Here is a 20,703-nt window from a genome sequence, read left to right as displayed (position 1 = left end):
ACGGTGCACAGATATTTAGCTGCTGCAGTTTCAATGTACAGATGATTTATTTTCACAAATCTGAGGGGAAACATCTGCAGCAATAAGCACAGGGTTGGGGGGATTCAGCGCTGTTTCAAACAGGAGGATCTGCTGTGATCTGTTTCTTTTGTGCCACACAATGGATTTTAAAGTGCCACTAACAATAACGGGGCTCTTTACACTTAAATATGACCACGTTATGTCCGCCTGTTTGGGGCCATCTATAAATAAAATATATCCGGCGGGATATTTTTCACCTTGACAATAAATTTTGTGAGGTTTTAGTGTTGCAAGATCTTGTGGCATGAGATCTTGTCAAACACTTGGTATTTTTAGAAAAATGTCAAGTTTAGATAACAGGTTTATTATCTACCATGTAGTTTTGATGTTAAATCCTTATAAGGTTATTTCTTCACTGTGTTTGAAAGAGAAGAGGAAGTTGCCTATTTGCATTGCATTATGGGTATTAGGATCCAGGGTAATAATACAACTTTGATCAAACTCTTACCGTTTATAGTGAATATCTTATGATGCTGGAAATATTTTCCCCTGAGTATCATTAGTTTTTAACATGGTTGTCCAAACTTCGGCCTGCAAACTATGGCATAAAATACACTTTTCAGTGTAGGTTTGAATAAAGAAACATCAGTCCTGAGAACAAGCGTTAAACTTTAAGGAATATGGATAAACTCAAAAAAAGACTTAAGCTGTCATAGGTCTGTTAGTTCTGACTAAAACTCCATAAAACTGCAGAATAAAAACAAAGGGATTAAGGCAGCATATAGTAGCATGAATAGTACTCCTAGATCTCCTCCAACTCAAGATCTGATTTTGAAAACATATCGTTCTACTCATCTTTAAGCACCCCCACTCTTATAAAGTTAGCAGCCAAACCAGGGGCCAACCAAATAATCTAACAGATGATTGAAATATCGCCCTACAAGTTCTTTGTCTGCTGTTACATCACTATCAACCTCTGTAGCACCAGTGCTACAGGCAAAAACAGTTCATGTACAGCTCCGTAGTAAACTCAGAGTCAACAGTGAAAAAGGTCTATTCAGGTAATTACTTTGTGTTGACAAAAATAGACAGGTGTAACTTTTTTCCACAGTGATGACAAACCTGCTCCAACTGACAGTAGACACTATTATGATTGTACAGTGATTTTGACTGTATTTTTTAAAGCATATGATATTTAAAAGTATCAAAATTGTCATGTGACTGCACCTTATAACAGACGCTCCGAGTTTTCAATTCAGACCACTTAGGGGGACACTTGGGAGGAGTGGTAAGAATGACTGGTGCTGGTGTCGCAACTGCTCCCTCTGCCAGATGTTTGCAGATGTATTTCTCTCTGTTGGTGCAAGGCAGCACATCCCAGAGGCCAGCAAAAATCCCAGTTGTCATGGCAACACAGCCGTGTTGATGACCTTTTATTTTTTAAAGAGAGAAATTGTGAAATGCTTTGAAGCAACTTCATATCACATCACAGAATCAGAGCGTGTTCTTTCTTCATACCAGGCATATTAGCGTTCCAATACGTAAACTTCACTGAGTCCGTGTTGGTCCACACAAATTGATCAGAATTTTTCCGGTTTGAAAGTCCGAGCCAAAAGTGCTTCTCTGGTCTCAACCCCACCAAACTGACAAGGAATGCATTATCCAGCCTAGAAATATTTACACAGATACATCCACATGATTGTCATGCCACCTGACATGACAAATACTTTGTTGATAAATCCCAACACAGACAACCAATGATAAAGGTTCTAACCTGTTTGAAACATCAGCTAAGTAAGAACCATAACGACTGCAGTCATTCACAGCTTCATCAAAGGTTTTGGTCAGAGGCCCAATGAAGTAGCAGTAGTAGCCATGTCTCCTCCATCCCTGGATTGATGAAAAACACCAAAACAAAACAGAAATATCAAATTAGTGTTTTTTTGTATGTGTCTAATTTTACATGATACAGTGCAGAGGAGGGAAACAGAAGGTATGTTTTTCCCATTACTAAATGATAACAACTGATAGGGTTACTGAATGATAATGGTTACTGAGCTTGGCCTTGTGCATCCCTTACTTGTGATTGCAATTCTATATGGGATCAGGTATGCCAACTTTTCTAACTTTTCCAATGTTCTAAACATTTGGCAATATTTCAAGTGTCTTATTTTTGTATTTTCAGCTTTTCCAATCAGGTTTTTCAAGTGCAAAATGAAAACATACATAAAAGCTGGTGGGTGGAAACCTTACAACTATCCAACACCTGTACACCTCACTGAGGTGTATAAAACCCACTTAAACGTTACGTTGACCAGAGCACTTTGTTAAACTTGGAGACAGATTTAACTAGGGCTGTCACTACATCAGATTTTCACTTTATGATTATCATAGGCAAAAAATGTCACGATAACGATATTATCACGATATCAATAAAAATGTAAATAATAATGGGACAATTAATCTAATTGATCTTTAACTTTATTTACATTGTGTTCTCTCTTTTGGCAGATGAATTACACTCAAAATACCTGTCTAAGGAGGTTCTGAGACAATATGAAAACAGTAACGTGCAACTGCATATAAAAAGTGCAATTACTCTCAATAGCTAGTTAAAAGGTAACCAGATGAACTGATAAACAGAAAATCCATGAGGTGCAACATCTGTTGTCACTACAAGATTAACTGAAACAAACAAAATCATTTGTGGATAGCAGGGGACACAGCATTTGTGTGCAACTGAAGAATAACAAATATTAACTTCGGAATAATCCAATGTCTACAAAACAATCCCTGGCATATTTTCCTTTTTCTGTTCCCAAACTGTGTTCAAGCGGCACTGGATCATTTACACGTTATTATATTATCACATTTTAGCATATTTTTAACATGATATTGAAATTTTATTTTTTAATACCACAATTATCGTCAATACCGGTATACCACGACAACCCTAATTTAAACACAGAGCTCAAACAGCAAACATTCTCACCGGAAGTTCAAATGCTACACCTGCATAAAAATTAAGACATAAATCTTGTTTTAAAAGGAAACTGAACACACAGTTTTGCAGCCTTCATCCTTCACAACTTCATCTTCTGTGGCCTCTGTGGAACTCCTCTTCATGCAAATGAAGCCATGTTTCTCCTCACAGGCACAGTCAGCCCAACTCCCAGTCTGAAACAAAATATAGTTAAATATTGATTTGATTTGACTGCAGCATATGCTGGTAGAGACAGCATTTAATGTAATGTTAAACTGGTATGCCAAAAATGGTATTAGAAACAGTAATGTGTGATATGATGTCATGCAGTCTTCTGCAGCTTTATTTTCATCATTCTGCTTTATGTTACCTACTTATTTTCCAAGGTGGTTTGTGAATGTAGACTTGAGGCTTCTTACCTCCCCTCTAATAACTACACAGTCCTTGATATCAGTTGAGACAGCAGGTTTCCCAACCTCCCACCTGATGAAATGGACTGTAGAGTGGTCAGCCCATTCAAATAGCTGTTCTGTTTTTCTGTCATTCAGTCCAATCCAGAGCTCATCAGAGGATGCTTCAAACAGACAAAATAAAATGATCTTTCCATTAACTTTGGTATTTATTGACCTTTTGAAAGTGTTTTCTTTTGGAGCCCTGAGCTAACTATGTTTTGTTCATTCTATATAATATAAAGTTGATTCAGATCATGCCTTGTGGGCTTAAAGGAGTGTTCTTCCTAAGATATAAAACACATTTTTATTATTTGAAGTTATTTTTTATGTACCAATTCCAAGTTGAGAGATGACAAAACTTTGGTCCTCCACATTGTGGATGCTGACAAGGTCCCCCCCTCTGTTACGACAGTCTCTCTGAGCATCAGGCCATGTTTTCTGGGTACGATTGAGGTAAAAGCAGTGGCCATTGTAAGGAGTCCAGGGTCTTGGGCAAAATCCCGTCCCAACAGCTGTTTGTGAGAGGAAGAGAAAAAGATTTACTGACTGAGATTGACTGGAACTCATCAGTTTCCATGGGATGTAGGAACTTCAATAGTTCTTTTATACAGTACCTTCTGTAGGCAGTGCCTCACTCTCTTCACTGTGGCAGATGTACCCAAGTTTCTTGCTGCAAGGGGAACTCTGCCAGGAGTACCGTACAGCAGGATCAACATATGCACAGTTAAATCCAGAATCAGGAAGTGGATGTCCTAAAACAAGATTGTCATCAGAATTTCCAATAATTCCAATAATTTCCAATAATTTCCTACTTTAATAAGGAAAGTAAAAATCTTTTCATACAAGAAAGACAATAGGCCTACTTGAACTTAGTGAACCTAAAATTTTGTCTATTTTGTAACTTTTAAATTTTGTTTCAATGCTCAAAAACATATCTATGCTTGTTTTAATTCTAGAGTTACTCCCTAAGAGATTTTGTAAGATAAGATAAGATAAGATAAACTTTTATTGGGGAAATTTGGTCATTACCACAGCTCAACAAGAGACAAGTAGAAAATAAAGTGAGCAAAATAATGCTGTAACAAGCTGCCACTCACTCAGTACCAGAAACAGAAGTCTGTAGTGTTACAGGCTACTAAGACCATTGAAATACAACTTGCAGCATTACTCAATATTACTCTTAATGACATGATGTGGAAGTGTTGGTTTAAAATGTCCATTCATTTAAGACCAGAGATGTAAAAGATAGGGTGGCTTATATAATTTGTCTGATTTTTGTTTGCAGGTTGTTTCATAGTTGAAGGGCTTTTGCTGAGTTACATCATCCATGCCGTAGGTAAAAATGTGCCATTGTTTTAAGCATATACAACAAAGTTTTAGGTGCGTTTACTTTGGATGCATATGATTGGCTGGCTAAATGACTTAATGTTGGACCTAAATAGTCAGTTCAACTAATTCTTTATCTTTTTGTTAGCTCAGTCCCAGTCAAATATTTTGTCTGAAGTGTAACTCAGCTGCTCACCACTAATAATCACTGTAGCTGTGGCAAATGGCTGTTGCCACACTGCTGTAATTCTCTTTAACCTGTGTGTGTGTAGACAATGGTGAAATGATAGAATTGACAGAATCTTGTAGGCACAGCACAGTTTGGCACTATTTTGACCTAGAACAGTGTTTCCCAACCATTTGTCCTTGGAGCCCCCCTACATATACCTAAGAAAAGTGGAGCCCCCCCCAGGATCCAAGAGAGAAAAAAAAAGTGACACACTGCTGTCAAAAATCAACATTGTTTCACTGATCAAACCCTAAAAAAGGCTGATGCATGCTTTTCTTACCAAAAGACCTCTGTATAAACTACTTAATAACTACTTTTTCATGGTTTTAGTCAATATTTGCCAATCTAATTTTGGCAGCCCCAGAGCAGACAAAGCCTCACACCCCCCCAAGATCTTAGGCGCCTCCCCTGGGGGGTCCCGGATTCCAGGTTGGGAACCAATGACCTAGAAGATGGGGCTAAAGTTGTCCTTGGGTTGTGTTAGGTTAAACTGGCATGTAATTTAAGAAATAAAGTAAAAATGTTCATCAATGGTATGTGGCTTTAACTTGCAAAGAGGATTTCTGGCTGACAGTGCTCGCACTCCTATCATTGACCATGCTCAGCTAACCAGCTTTGCTTTTTCAGCTGCTAAATATTGTATTTATTGCTGATCCTGTGGATCTGTTGGCACTGACATGTGAATGTGGTTGCTTATTTACTGCAGTGAATGTTTTGGATTTGTTTGTCTTTGTTCTCTGATTGTTTAGGTCGTTTCAAGAAGGCAGGGTAAACTGTAAACTGAATTGCACTTCGGGGATTAATAAAGACGTCTGAATCTGAATCTGAATCTCAACTCATCACAGGCTAAATAAACAGTGCTCAGTTTCAAAATTGTGGGGATATGTTCTCAACTTTTACATTGAACCACAACTTTTTTTTTTTACCAAGGAACCTCCATAAAAAGTTGTATTGAAGTTTTTTGATTAATAGTAATTCAAAAGACAGTTTTCTTATGCTTGGGTATCGATTAAAGAAACAAAAACTACCTGAGTCCCATTTCATATAGCGGTAAGGCTTCCCATTAGACCATTTCCAACCGTCTGGAGCCAGGACAAGACCAGTCCAAAGCTTATTTCCTCCTGCCCCAATTTGTACTGTGTGATGAAAGTGAGGGAAACAGTTCTGTGATGTTCGTACCTTCTCAGATACACTCAGCCTTTATCAGTATGATACAGTCACTATACCTGTGACATAGGCCTGCTCATGAGGATCAGTTATACTGAGCAAGGATGCCCCCTCCTGTTTGCAGCTGGTTTCAGCCTGATGCCAAGTGAGAGCTGCAAATGTGTTGAACTGGTAGTATGCTCCTGTTGTAGGGTGTTGAATCCACTCTCCTTTAGCTGTAATTGTACCAAAAGATATAGATGTATCATTTTACAGCGAAGTACAATACTTGCTTGTTGTCTTGAATCATCTGGTAATATACCTGAATAAAATGATCTCCCTGTTGTGGCACTTAAGTCTTACATTTACCAACAACAGCACTCACCTGTAGCTGGGCAATATCCCCAAAGTTCGGTTTCTTCATATTTTGTTTCCACTGCACACCAGGGACGTCCCGGTGAGTCGACTGTGGTGCAGTCTGAGTACCATTGGTGTTGGTACTGGAAGGGAAACATGCAAGGTATCCCTGCTGCATTCCCATCAATGGAATAAAGCTCTTATGGGAGAGAAGAGTCAAACAAAGATCAGTTTCAGATCATCTTACATCTGCAATATCAGAAAAAAAGACCATTGACCATGTGATTTTAGTGTTGTAGATAGCACTTCAGCCATTTCTGATGATTGTGTCTGTTGCACAAAGTTACATTATATTCCAGAAACTTTTTATTATATTGGAAAAAATTTGTATTGTAAAAGATATCTGAGAAACAACTTTTAATTCCACCACTGAACACTGATGATATGGTATACCTCGATATGTTCTTGTGCAAGCACCACTGGACGTCCCTAAAATGGTGAGATTGCTTTTTTCTCCTGCTGTTCTGGAAAGAACTGCTGTGTTTTCTGCTGTCAGCTCAATGTAGAGTGTTTGGTTTTTTAGTGCCAGCACGGTTTCATTCACACATTCCCACTTTTGGAGGTCACTGTCTTCATCACAGTCATACAGTTGTATTTCACTCCCAACACTTTTGCCCTGGGCGCCCAGGCACTTCTTCATTTGAGGAACCAGAAGCCGGTCACTGGTTGTCCACCGTATTTTATTGCAGATGTTATTTGTTTTCACCAAGCAAAAGCCAGTGGCCTTGTTGGTTAGTTGAAATGGAGAATCTGTCAAGAAAGAAAAACAAATATTGAACTGTTCATTGCAGAAGAACTCAGACAGTGCTTTAAACCCTTTCTTTTACAGGGGCTATTACAGTTGTGTCTGAAATAATCAATAAGACAAAGTCTATACCATTCATTTTTTTAATTTGGATACTTAAAGTAACTTTAGTAAATCAGAAATTATTTGATACCTAAGACACATTGAAAATATGCATTGTTAAACTACACTTCATGTGGGGAAAAAAAGGTTACAATCAAAAACAAATCTTAATAAGTAATCATTTAAGAATCAAAATCAGGTTGTATTTTGATTTTGATGAACCCACTTAGGCTGGCTTATGATAGAAAACTTTATGCCAAGTTTTTGGCCAGATTTTCCCTACCCCCCTTAGTCAACTATTCTGAAATAATTATCAAGTGTGAGTCGTCAGTACAATTGGTTTCATGTCCTGAGAGCCTCCTGGATCTTTAATCATACATATCTTTAAAGATTGGCAACCACCACCAGAATCATTTTCTAGCTCAAAAACACAACTATCATCTCTTCTCAGCCATGTTAACTCATGTTTTCTTTTTTTTTTTTTGTCTTTCACAGCACAATAGAACTCATGACAGTTAACCAACAATGATGCTGTTCCTCCAGATTCTTTCTTCTGCTTAAATCACATTTGATCACACTAGTTTCTGATAGACTTGGCTGAATCACCACTGTGAATTCTTCACTAGATGGCACGTTAGTGGCCTCATGGTTGGCTGGGTTATTTAACATGTCTGTTCAGAAAAGTTGAAACTCATTTTAATCCAGCCTTACATCAGCAGTCTATCTGTTAAATTGGTTGCAATAAGAAAATCACCTGGTGTGTAGCCAGCCAATCCATGTATTATTCATTCATTTAATATTTGATTGGTAAATGAATAACAAATGAATGAAGAATGGCTCATTGTTCACTATTCTGTTTAAAAACCAAATCAAATAATGAAAATATGATTTTTTATTATTATTTATTATAATGTAATTATTTTCTAGTTTTCATTTTTAAAACGAAATCAGATAAACAGGAAATGATGCGTCTTTTTCACTTTTGCGATTTAGGGGTGGAGCCAGACATGTTTAAAATCCAGGGCATTTCCCTAGAATTTTTTGCTTATTGGACAGTTTAATGCACTTTTGTGTGCACTTTTAAATAAAATTTTAAATTAAAAATGCCAACATATCTATGCATCATCTTGACAATAACAATGTTTTTCAACCTAAAAAAAATACTTAATTGATAACACCATTTTTCTTAACCTAACTGAGATAAAAGGCATTGTCATTCTAAAATCGTTTTACATGCTGGAGTCCAATAATTTTCACTTCTGCCTCCTCAACTGTCTGAAGGTAATGTTTCACGGAACATTGCATAGGTAGGGTAGGAATTTGGTTAGAAAGGTTTACAATTGAAGCTCTGCATTTTCAAACAAAGCACATAAAAAGCAGCAATTGGGGTTAGAGATATTAATTTATTCACAAACATGCTGAAAATAGTATTTTTAGAACAACATTAAAACTATTTTTACACTGCAGTGATAAGAAAGAGTATTAGGTCCATTAAAAAATTGGCATGCATGTTTTTTTTTAAATTCTAAGAAAAAATCAAATCAAAATTCTATGAAAAAGTAAGAATTCTGTCATTTTTCTTAAAATATAAAACATGTATAGCATTATTTTGTTCAATGTTTCTATTCTTCCTCCATACTTATGATCTTAAAAGCTAAGAAATCTGATTTTTTAAAATACTTTAAAAATTACATTTCCATGCTGTGATCTGCAAGGCCCAATTTTTGTCTTTTTCTTTATTTTATTTTGCATTTATCTAACATAACACTCATAAGCACTATACTCACAACCAACTTGAAAGATTCAGGGCTTTTAACTGGTTCTTATGAAGAACGTGATTAGAACCAACTAAGCACTAGCACTGAGGAACGAGCACCTGGTTCTTTTGATGGAAAAGGGGTATAAGAAAACATTCGGGGCTAAAGCCCCATAAGCAACCCCCTCGCTCCGCCCATGTATCAAAGAATGTAATATGAAAAAACAGCGGTAAGCCGTCAATTTGATTGCAATATTGATTTGCGTAACCTGGTGCAGGTGTTGTGCTCAGAAAAGCATCCTGTGAATCACATGCCCATCGCTGAGGAGTTCACGCTTCCCGGAATGAGGAAGCGGGAACACAAACGCCGGTGTTGTTGTCATAGACATAGTAAAGAGTAGACGCCGCATTGGCTGCTGGGGCGCAAGAAATACGGCCGCCATCTTGGTCCGGTCATCCTATCAGGGTTTCCGCTACCTGTCATTGATCGTGGCGCACCGCCACACCAAAATAAAAGCTGCCATGCCTTCAGAATTAGAATCTTTTTTATCAAATGTAAAAATGTAAATTATTCCGTATGAATTTCGCTTAGTTTAGTACTTCCCTGATTATAATCCAATGATTAGCGGTAAACTAGAGTAGTTATATTCATCATCAACCTTGTCTCATGATGGAGATGAGAGGCTAGCCATCTAAAAATAGCACGTCGTCCTAAAAACTCCGGCGGAGATTTCGTTAATTGCGGGATAATTGCAAGAGGACGCAATAAGAGCAGAATCCCACCATAAGAGTCTTTCATTCCAATCATATCCCCACACTGTTGTTATTAGTATGGTCTTAAAGTGTTCATGCATGTTTGTAAGGGGGGAGGCAAAGTAAAAACATAAAAAATATAATTTTCACTTTTTGGAAGAAAAAGTTCTGTGCGTGTTTATCCTGTGGCATGTTCAAGTTATATCGTGTGTTTCGCAAAATACCTATCATACATCACATATGACACATATCAGAATATTCTAGTACTGTTAAGCCCACTATGAATATTAAAATACGCTGAACCATGTGTCCTGTATCATACCTACATGTATGACAGTTGCAGAAAAAAAACACATGAAAATCAGTTAAGTATCCAGCGAGTTATGATTGATTAAATGCGCTGACACTTCATTGCGCCTGCAAAACAGATTACACTGAGTGGAGCGGGTGACCGGATCAAGATGGCGGCCCCACGGCTCGTCAGCGCCAATAGGTAGTAGCGGTTGATGCGGCGTCTACTCTTTATTATGTCTATGGTTGTTGTCGCCCTACTGGTTTCCACGCTGACTGGTTTCCGTGATCCAGCTGTTGGTGTGCTTAACTAACTCCGTCCGCTGCAGTCGCAGATTTGACACACATTCACAAACATATCAACGGCGATTTACAAGTCGCATTTCCTATCTATTGCAGCTAAAATGTTAAAATGGGTGAGTAGTGCGTCATAGTTGCCACCTAAAGATTAAAAATTTGGAAAATAATGCTTTTATACACACGAGTAAAGGTGGCCTTGATCCCATGAGCAGGGCTGCCAATTTTCCAGGAAAGTTGGGAGGGAGATTTTAGAGAGACAACTGCATGCACAGAGCTTTCAATTTTTTGAGTGTGCCAGCACATACAGCTGCTTATTTATTCATTTAGCTTTTTTTTTCAATCCCCAAATACAAACCTAGAATAAAGACAGCATGGCACAGGGCAGAGCATGGCACATTTTGTGCATAATGTACTATTGTGTTGATTGAAGACAGGAGTCTCAGACAAACTTACTTTTTGACTGCTGTGTCTTGTTTATTACCTTAAACCCTTGGTGTAGTGCAGGGTACACACAGGTATACGGAGTAAACCCATTAATTACTTTAGTCTGTAGTACCCAAACTTCTCAATCCCTTCTGATGCCATCTTTCAGATTTGTGCTACATTTTGTTCCGAGGATGGCCTAGGCATGACTCTCCTCTCTTACTCTCCTTACTTCACTCTTAGTTGTTAACTATTCTCCTTGGTTGTTCTGGTGAGAATTTAAGGGTAGGGCAGTCAAATAAAGTGGATCACACATTGTAGTCCTATGGGATATATAGCAATGCAAACAGAGCTGGCTGTGCTACATTCTGTCAGCTTGATTCCCTCATCAGAATTTCACTGTTGAGATCCTTCATGTCTGTGTGGCTCCTCTTGAGATCAGCAGGCACAAGTGTGCAGCCTGCAACAATTAGCCACAGGTGCAGCCACTGAGGCCTAATCAGAGGTCTATAAAGGACTCCAGAGCCTATTGTTCAGTTTGCTCAGCTGCTGTCAAGATCTGTTCCTACCCTGGCTGTCAAGTGTGTCAGAAGTAAGCATTATTTGATGGTATTTGGTTTATGAGATATATTGTATCAAATTTGATTGTTTTATCCTGTGTTAAATGTAAAATTAGATTATGGTGAACATTATTTAACATTATTGAAAATTATTTGGCATTTGAAACCCATCAATTAATCAATAATGTTACCTTTTCCTTTTTGTTAATTATAGAACATCACTTGACAGCCTGAAAATAAAAGCCTTTAAGTTGGACCTTCGTCTTTGCCCCAGTGATTCCTCACTTTTAAATTGATGTGATAAACTTCAGCCCTACAAACTGTTGCACATTTAAAACATCACATTGATCCTTACTTCTTAAAGTCAAGCAGTAGAAGTTGCAAGAGCAGTCAACACAAATGGTTTAACCTTCTCTGGATCACTACACTCACTACAAAGATATGGTACATAAATTAAGAGCATACCCGCTTTTGCAGGCACCATCACACAGTAGTCTTAAACTAACACAATGGTTGAAATGTTCTCCCAAAAGCAACAAATTGATTGAAATGGATAAATGATGAATTAAATAAATATCACAAAATTACTGTCTCCAAATAATTCATTAAAAATATAACTGAACTAGAACAGCACTCGGAGAGCACAGACCTCTGCCATTAGCCCAATCTCCCAATAGTACAGAATCCTTTAAAACATTCCTGGATCCCAACGGTGATCCAGATCAGTCCCAAAATCTAATCAGTTCTTCCTGATGCCATTTCTGACATTTCCTGAAAATGTCATCAAAATCCATCCATAAGTTTTTGAGTTATGTTGCTAACATAATTTTAATTATAATATTGTATTCCCTCTGGGGATAAATAAAGTTCTTGTTTAGTATTGTATTGTATTGTATTGTATTGTATTGTAACAAACAAACTAACAAATGAACAAACCCTGCTGATCACATAACCTCCTTGGCAGAGGTAACAATAAAATGCTGAGATACTTACCATTTGAAGCTAAAATCTGTAAGGCTTGGAGTAGGAGCAGAAAAAATATGAGAATTATCTTCATTGTTGAATTTCTTCAGAGATTTCTCCCAGAGGCAGTTTTAATGATCCGTTTCTTGTTAAAGATCCAAGTGTTGGATGAAAGATCTGTGCAGGTTGTTCTTAAAAGTACAGTCACACCCTTCCTCACTTTTGGATCTTGAGCAAGATTTATTTTTTTTTAATCCCTAGTAATTTTACTTCAGGCAAACAAGAGGGGTCTTTCCCTTTCCTCTCTTTCTGTTTTTTTTTTTTTTTTTTTTTTTTTTTTTTCAGAAACAGAAGTGCTGACTTTCACTTCCTGGTCAGGGCCTTTCTGTGCGGAGTTTGCATGTTCTCCCCATGCACGTGTAGGTTCTCTCCAGGTACTCCAGCTTCCTCCCACTACCAAAGACATGCTCATTAGTTAATTGGTTTCTCTAAATTGGCCATAGGTGTGAATGTGAGTGTGTCTGGTTGTCTGTCTATATGTCAGCCCTGGGATTGACTGGTGGATGGAGAAGTGCTGACCTTGCTTTTTTACAGACCCCATTGCCAAAAAAGATTGTGTAAAATGTGGATACAATGTGCCACATCATCTTTTCTTCTAGCAGCCCTCTGTAAGCTTCTAGGCACTAAAGGCACTAATTGTTAAAGTACTGAATGGGGAATAGTTTCCCAGTCTTGCTAGATACACAGTGCTTAACAAATTTATTAGACCACCCTAACCCTAACCAAAGTAAGATTTATGCCACAGCTGCCCCAAATTAACAGCATTGGCAATCACCAAAATCCTTTTTTATGTTTCTGCAATGGTTAATACAACAATATGTAGAAGCTCTTTAACCCAAATGATATATTTAATGTTGAAATAAAATTATTATGGTTATCCATTAATTTTCAAATTTACTGATTTACAAAAAAAAAACAGAAAAAATGGTAAAGCACATTATTATTTCTTGATTAATATGTTAAATTATAGTTATTTACTTGCATTCCTGAACAGAAAAATTAGTTTTAGTGGTTGACTGTTATGGTTGATTAATTTCTGACTTCTCAGAGAAGCCCAGTGAGGTCAAATTTGGGTGAATTCAGTCTGAAATCCCTCATTCCTGTTCAAAATGGTAAAACATGGAGAGCTGACTGAAAATGAAAGAGTCCGCATTAAAGCACTTCTTGATGCTGGATGGTCTTTGAGACAAATATGACAGGTGGTCCAATAAATTTGTTACATACTGTACATTTTAAGTTGCTCAAGAGTGTGGAGTTTCTGTTGTTGTATATTCTTCATAATGATTGTACAGGTCTGCGCTGCATGCAGGTCCTTCTAGTAGCTTGACTCTTTCCCTGTGACGCTATGTTGTTGTTCATTTTGGAGAACATTGCTTGGCATTGTCTTGCTGAAATAAGCATGGACACCCCAGAAATAGACTGTATGGAAGCATGTGTTGCTCTAGAAGCAGCTTCTTCCAGATTTAATGGTGCCCTCACAGATATGCAAGTTATCCAAGCCATAGAACACTAATACACACCCACTCCATGACGGATGCTGGTTGGTTCATAAAATAACGTTGGACCATTTGCCCATGTAGTCTTTCACAAAGAAAAGAGCATTTTGCCATTATTTATTGTGATTGACTGAGCTTTTCAGGAGTGCTCCTTTTCAACCCAATCATGATACTCTCAACTGTTGACAATTATTCTGCAGGAGTTTTTGTGCATTTCCTAACTTTCCCAATCTCCCTGTCCCAACTTTTGGAATTTGTTGTAAACATCAAATTTAGAATGTGTGTTTATTTTATTGTGATGGCTGAAGCCACACAAGGGTAATATTACTCAAACCCACACATTAAAGAGGGGGTATTACACTTTTCTGGTTTTTAAAACATAAAGTCATAATGTTGGGTGTCCATACTCCACGTATGCAAATTTTCAAACTGCAAGATAAACGTATGCGGCAGTAATCTTGGAATTAGCATGTAAACTGATGAAAACGGTTCATTGAAAATCTCTCTGAGATTCTCCTGAGACGAGATTTCGATGGAGCAAACTAATGAGGTCATTGCAATATTATCTCCTGACTGGTTCGTGGTTTGTCCGTGCTGCCGGCAAAGCGGAACAGACTGCCCCCACAGGGCCTTTTAGCCATTTAGCATTTAGCAACACAGGAATAAAACACTTACCAAACAGATAAATCCTGCTCTATCCTTCGCTGCTGCTGGTTTTCTTCCCCCCTCTCTCCAAACTATCAGGGTCAGACTCCGGGTCTAACACGTATGGACATATATCAAAATTCACCATATTTTACTCAGTTGGACCGGTACATTCAAAGTTTTTAACTACTAGCATAACAACATTAACCACAGTGGAGGGGGCTGGCACAAAACATTGAGTCCTGCCGCCGGCCAGCAGCGAAAATGAAGCGTTTCAGACGGAGGTTAAAATAAGGGTTTTTCAGGACGCCAGTGTGAGAAACATGAGGAGTTTTTTGAGCTGTAAACCATGTAAAGCTACTACGTGGGTATCAGAGAGATGGTGTAAAGCTTTGAAAAAAGGCATAATACCCCCACTTTAACCTCCTATGTTCCTCACAAACATTTATTTTGCAGTAAACCACACAAACATCAGTTTGATTTGTTCATTTTACCACAAATAGTTTACAAAATTTGATTTGATATTAGTCTATTTATGTGTTTAATCTTTGATTGTTTGAACTTGGTGCACACAGTTTGGTCAATGTAAGATTACACATTTCTTTTGTTCTAATCCTTGTTTCTTTCTTTTGAGTTACTTGGATGGTGGAGGAGGGAACTTTCTGGTACAGACAAAAGGTGTGGCTAGTGATGTTGCGTGCTGTGCCGATGCTTCGAAGCGTGTCGAGATATATATATAGGAGGTGTTTCCGTGAAGCGCGTACCGAGGATTGTATCATTTCATGAGTGACGTCATTGGTGACATCTGAAGCCTCGCTGCCCAGTTGTACCACGTGACTGGTTCAGCAAGTGGGTCAGATCTTTGCGCTGAGGTTTGACATCAATATAAATCCCACGGGTTCCATCCAAAATGTGTGGTTATGAGAGGAGATTTTTGGGTAGTTGTGAGTTTGTATATTTCGGATAGTTTGGTGAGTTAGACAGTTAAATCAATGCCATTTCCCAAAAGTGACTCAGAACACGAATATTACCCCAACTACCATCATTATATATTATATGACGCCCATGTTTATTATGATAATACATGCATATAATATAGCATAGTCATTATAAACTCACTAGAAAATACACTTTATTGATATAAAAAAATTATAGTCATACATCTTTTTCATTATTCAAAGTAATTCCCAAACAGCTGATACTGACACATAATACAGTGTATCACAGAACACATGGTAAAGATCATAGCTGCCTGTTTTACACACTTTGGCCTGCAGGTGGTTTTGTGTGCACATGAAGCCTCGAGAAAAGAACCCTTTTCTGAACTGATTGGCTGGAAAGCTTCAAAACTTCATGAAGCTTCATCTCACCATCACTAGGTGTGGCCAAGGGCAGAGAGGACTTTTATGCTGAAGCCACATCATTGGAGCAGACCATGAGCCATGATGTCATGGGGGGCATTTGGGTTTAGTTAGGTTTTTCTTTGTATTTAGTTTAGTTTAGCATCCATTTTGTCTACTCCTCTTGCCGTGCGGCCATTGGGAAAGGTAAGCATTTCACAATAAAAGCCTCCTAGTCAAAACAAGAGACATCCATTGTGTTTTACTGTGTTATAATCAGCCAAAATGCTCTTTATACAATGTATGATACATAATTTAAATTGTAAATGTACTGGTACTTTAATGGATAGTAATTTAATTAGCATTTATTATCCTGTATTCTCAATTCAGGTCCATACATAGCAGGCTTTTTACAGCATGCATTTGCCTATATATATATATATATATATATATATATATATATATATATATATATATATATACACACACACACACACAACTGTTATAATACTGTTAAACACAATAGATGGCTCTTGATTTGACATGAAGGCTTTTTATTTTGAAATGCTCATATTTCCCAGTAGTCACATGACTTCCTTTTCCTCAAGAATTCCATTAAATGAATAAAACAAAATAATTGATATCCATTTTTCTGTTTTTGTTACCAAAATGAAAAAACTGAAAAATGGCTTGTTTTTCCATTTTTTCATTTTGGGTCAAGAACAGAAAAATGGAAAAACGTTCGTTTTTTTGTTTGTTTGTTTGTTTTTTCCCTTTTTGTCAAAAATTAAAAAAAAAAAAAAAAAAACAGAATAACAAGAGTTTCTCCCGTTTTTTTTTTTTTTTCAGTCTGGTTTCAACTAGGAAATAGATCTGCCAGAAAGTAAACTGACCAATGATATTACCCAGTCTGCTTATTTCCACCTTTACAACATCAACCGCCTCCACCCCTCTCTCACCCCCCATACCATTTATATTCTTGTCTACAGCCTGGTTACCTCCCGCATTAAATACTGTAATTCTCTCCTTTTTGGTCTCCCTCACAAATCCCTCCATAAACTTCAACTGGATCAGAACTCAGCTGCTCGTATCATCACCAAAACTCCCTCATTTCACCACATCACCCCCGTCCTACAGAAGCTTCACTGGCTTCCGGTCAAATTCAGAATACAATTCAAAATCCTTCTGCTTGCATTCATGGCAATCTACAGTCTTGCCCACCGCCCCCTTTTTTTTCTGATCTCCTCCACAACTACCTCCTCCCGCTACCTCAGATCCTCCTCCTCCATCCTCCTCACTGTGCCCTCCACCTGCCTCAGCACCATGGGGAGAAGAGCTTTCAGCCGCTCTGATCCCCAACTCTGGAACTCACTCCTAACAGACATCCAGAATACTGAATGTCTCCCTCTCTTCAAATCCAGACTTAGATGCACCTGTTCAGGATAGCTTATTCATTGTAATTACTTAGTCCCATTTTATACTGTGTTAGCTTTTATCTGTTGCTTTATTGTAGTTGTTTGTATTTGTAAAGTGACTTTGAGTTTTGAGAAAGGCGCTTATAAATTAAATGTATTATTATTATTATCTTATATAAAAGACAGTCATAAATACAGTTATAATATAACCTTTGTACCCTTTAAGAACAAGAACCCACAAGCAGCATCATCTATACATGCACCATCATTAACTGATCTGAAAACTGTAACTTAGTGCCTCTTAGGCCTGGTCCCTGGGACCTTTATCACACCTGATTTATTTGATCAACTGGATTTTCAAAGAGCTGATCATTTAATTCAGGTGCACTGAAGAAGACAGTCATCCAAACATGCAAAGTGGGGGGTCCCCAGGACCAGAGTTGAGAACCACTGCTTCAGCAAAACTGCTCTAATAGTAGTGGCCTAACTGCATAATGTTGCACTGAGGCAACAAACCAAAAAAAAGTTTTTCATAACTAAAAAATATGAAAATATTTCTTTAAACATCAAAAGATACTTCTTTGCATTTTAATGCACATATTTTTTTATTTATGAAGTTATTTCAGTTTAATCATGTGAAACAATAGTGTCTAACTTACCAATTTCTGGCGCAGCATCCTATGCAGTTTTGGCTCCAAAAAGTGAGGCTCTGCAAAACTGGTTACAATAAAGGGACATCTTGCTTTGGAACCCTTCACTAGAGCCAGCTGTTTATTTGGGCGGGCCTGGTGCAACCCCACTTAACACCCATGGACCCCACTCCATCAGCGAGGGTCCTCATAGAACAACATTACATCTGAAACTTTTTCCTGGGACATCCAGGCGCTCTGGGTCATTTTAATTACCATAAACCAGAGTACGTTAGAGCATCAGATATCATTTAACGTAGCAAAAATTACTTGACATTTTTGTTTATTTCAACTCTAAATCTTTTGAGAAAGATTGTTTTTAAGGAGAAATAAAACAAATCTCAAAAAAACCTTTTGAGTCCTTTTGTTTTAATCAAATGACCAAAAGTGTTGTATTACACAATGATACTGATACCACACCTTATAGAGTTCTCAAAACAACAGTCACTATACATTGAAAGTGAACTTGAACAAATCTACTAAATCATTTAAATGTGGTGAAGTACACAACAGCCTATCAGAGTTTGGTTTATTAAACAGTATTTTAAAAAACTCTTAAAACACATTATCTTTGTTTGATTTGGTGAAAAAGGGGTTTATTTGTGCTCATAACATAAAGTTGTAATTTGCAGTTTTGTTGCTTCAAATGTCATCAACCTTTTCCAACATGTTTCTAAGCTGACCATTTTGTACTTTACCCATAATACTAAACCTTCACATTTAATAATGCCATCTTAATTTTCTATCTTCAGTGATATGATGGTAACCAAATTAAAAACTAAGGAGGAAATTTAGTTAGGTTAAACAAAAATTATTTGTTGAAATTCCTAATTGATAATCAATTATATTGTTAGCAAATATTATGCAATAGTTGATAATTCTAGTTTCGATTCTTTTTGAGGTATTATCACACTCTCTGTAAAGATACCTATACAGACAGTGGGCAGAATAAATCCCTTGTATTATTTCATTACAAAAAAACAGCCAAGAGAGACAGTAATATTTTTACATTTTTCAAAAATAGAAGCAATAAACAACATACAGTTAGCACAATCAAACTTGTAACAAATAATTACATTCAATCATACATACAAAGAAAAAATCAAAGTCATTTTCCATTGAGACATCCTAGAGCCTAAACTGTTCTGTTCCACGAGGTCAGACATTGCCAACTCTGTTGAAACTCACACCTAGTGACATATTAAATAACTGAATATGAACTGTACTAAGCACAAAGAAAGAGGAAGCATAAAAATGTAATACATCAGTCTGGGATTCTGGGTTGCTGTATCATACATTAAAAGTCCTTCTATATTCTTCTACTCTCTGAATCACAGAGCTATAATAGGCTCGGGGTTTTCTACCTCTGCATTTTCTATCAGTTTGTTGGTATCAACAACATCAGGCTGCGATCTTTCACTGCCAAAGTAGAGAGGATTGTCAAAGGTTGGTAAGGGATTGGGAGACCTCTTGTAGAGGAAGAATCCAAGGGCCATCAGAGTGGATGTGACAGCAATGATCAGCACCACTATCAAACTGGTGTGTACCCGATTGCGAGGATCCTGGCCATGAGGCTCTGCAGGAAAACCAGCAAGTCAGTGTTGGTCAGACAGAACAAATGAGAGCACTTTTAGTCTTTAATTTTATTTGACTGGATTGATTAATTGTTGCATTATGCATCGTATTTATTTTTCATCTTGAAATCTAATTAGAACATTGAAATGCTTCAAAAAGGTGCAACTTACCAGGTCTGGATTCTTGATCTGTAGGCATAACTGTCAGAAAAAAACAAGGGAAAATGCTTAGATAAAGAGATGTAAATGTGTAATTCTATCAGGGAAAGCCCTGACTTTACATCAGCTCAGTCCTGTTTGGGTCAAATTGTTTGGACCAGGAAAATACTTTTTCAAAGATGTGTTTATGATATCCTATCATGTTTATTCCCATTTTTCCAAGATAATTTACTGAAGGAGTTCTCCTCTGTAATCTCAGATTCAGACAGCACTGATGATGTCAATATATATATATATATATATATATATTTTTTTTTTTTTTTTTTTACTATAAACTTAACTTTTTGAGGTGCAAGAAATATTTTAGAATTTAACATTTTTTGTGCTAAAAATAAATTTAGTAACATGAGAAATGTTTAAATTTGTGTGGCTCTAAAATGAAGTTACAAAAAACAGTAATGTCAAAATGCTGAGCTTGGTGATCAGATTACGGTATAAATTTTGATTTTGACAAAGAAAATCTTGCCTGTTTTACTAGCAAATGCTATTATTTATACCTTCTTTATCCTGTTAATAACTCACCTTATCCAAGTAAATGTAGCTGTCAAAATCTAAAAATAGAGCATGTAGTTTTAAATTGTATGGGTAACATCATTACCTTTAGGTGTTTTACAGATGTATCCTCTGTCATGCCATCTACGACCCGTCCTCCAAACCCCATCTAATGTTGAGATTTCTCCAAAGTCATTTTCAGGCTCCTCTGGGGCCCAGTTGGTGTAGTCCAAGACTGTTTTATCCAACCACATCCATGTCCCTAGCACCGTTCAGAAACTCAGTTATTGCTTCCATTTAATGGTA

The 20,703-nt window shown here is 37.2% G+C and overlaps 2 protein-coding genes across 3 annotated transcripts in view; both read right to left on the bottom strand.

Moving 5' to 3' along the window:
* Nucleotides 1-12,628, bottom strand: part of LOC121520187 (macrophage mannose receptor 1-like) — a 34,066-nt gene extending 21,438 nt beyond the window's left edge. For both annotated transcript variants that reach the window (XR_005992769.1, XM_041803543.1), the window contains exons 1-12: nucleotides 12,498-12,628; nucleotides 6,968-7,324; nucleotides 6,543-6,713; nucleotides 6,238-6,393; nucleotides 6,040-6,147; nucleotides 4,071-4,208; nucleotides 3,789-3,968; nucleotides 3,424-3,578; nucleotides 3,085-3,198; nucleotides 1,796-1,911; nucleotides 1,540-1,688; nucleotides 1,249-1,451 (exon numbers count right to left, since the gene is read on the bottom strand). Coding sequence is in view for 1 of the 2 variants with exons in the window: in XM_041803543.1 (XP_041659477.1) it covers nucleotides 1,249-1,451; nucleotides 1,540-1,688; nucleotides 1,796-1,911; nucleotides 3,085-3,198; nucleotides 3,424-3,578; nucleotides 3,789-3,968; nucleotides 4,071-4,208; nucleotides 6,040-6,147; nucleotides 6,238-6,393; nucleotides 6,543-6,713; nucleotides 6,968-7,324; nucleotides 12,498-12,561 (1,911 nt within the window). In the remaining variant the exon portion in view is untranslated. The remainder of the gene's footprint in view (nucleotides 1-1,248; nucleotides 1,452-1,539; nucleotides 1,689-1,795; nucleotides 1,912-3,084; nucleotides 3,199-3,423; nucleotides 3,579-3,788; nucleotides 3,969-4,070; nucleotides 4,209-6,039; nucleotides 6,148-6,237; nucleotides 6,394-6,542; nucleotides 6,714-6,967; nucleotides 7,325-12,497) is intronic.
* A 6,428-nt stretch (nucleotides 12,629-19,056) lies between these two features.
* Nucleotides 19,057-20,703, bottom strand: part of LOC121519761 (macrophage mannose receptor 1-like) — a 30,578-nt gene continuing 28,931 nt past the window's right edge. Inside the window, exons 29-31 of the mRNA XM_041802645.1 lie at nucleotides 20,504-20,659; nucleotides 19,858-19,887; nucleotides 19,057-19,688 (exon numbers count right to left, since the gene is read on the bottom strand). Coding sequence (XP_041658579.1) covers nucleotides 19,444-19,688; nucleotides 19,858-19,887; nucleotides 20,504-20,659 — 431 coding nt within the window. The 3' untranslated portion in view covers nucleotides 19,057-19,443. The remainder of the gene's footprint in view (nucleotides 19,689-19,857; nucleotides 19,888-20,503; nucleotides 20,660-20,703) is intronic.

This window comes from Cheilinus undulatus, linkage group 13 (assembly GCF_018320785.1).
Source record: "Cheilinus undulatus linkage group 13, ASM1832078v1, whole genome shotgun sequence".
Lineage (NCBI taxonomy): Eukaryota > Metazoa > Chordata > Actinopteri > Labriformes > Labridae > Cheilinus > Cheilinus undulatus.
This window is presented reverse-complemented; position numbering and strand designations above follow the sequence as displayed.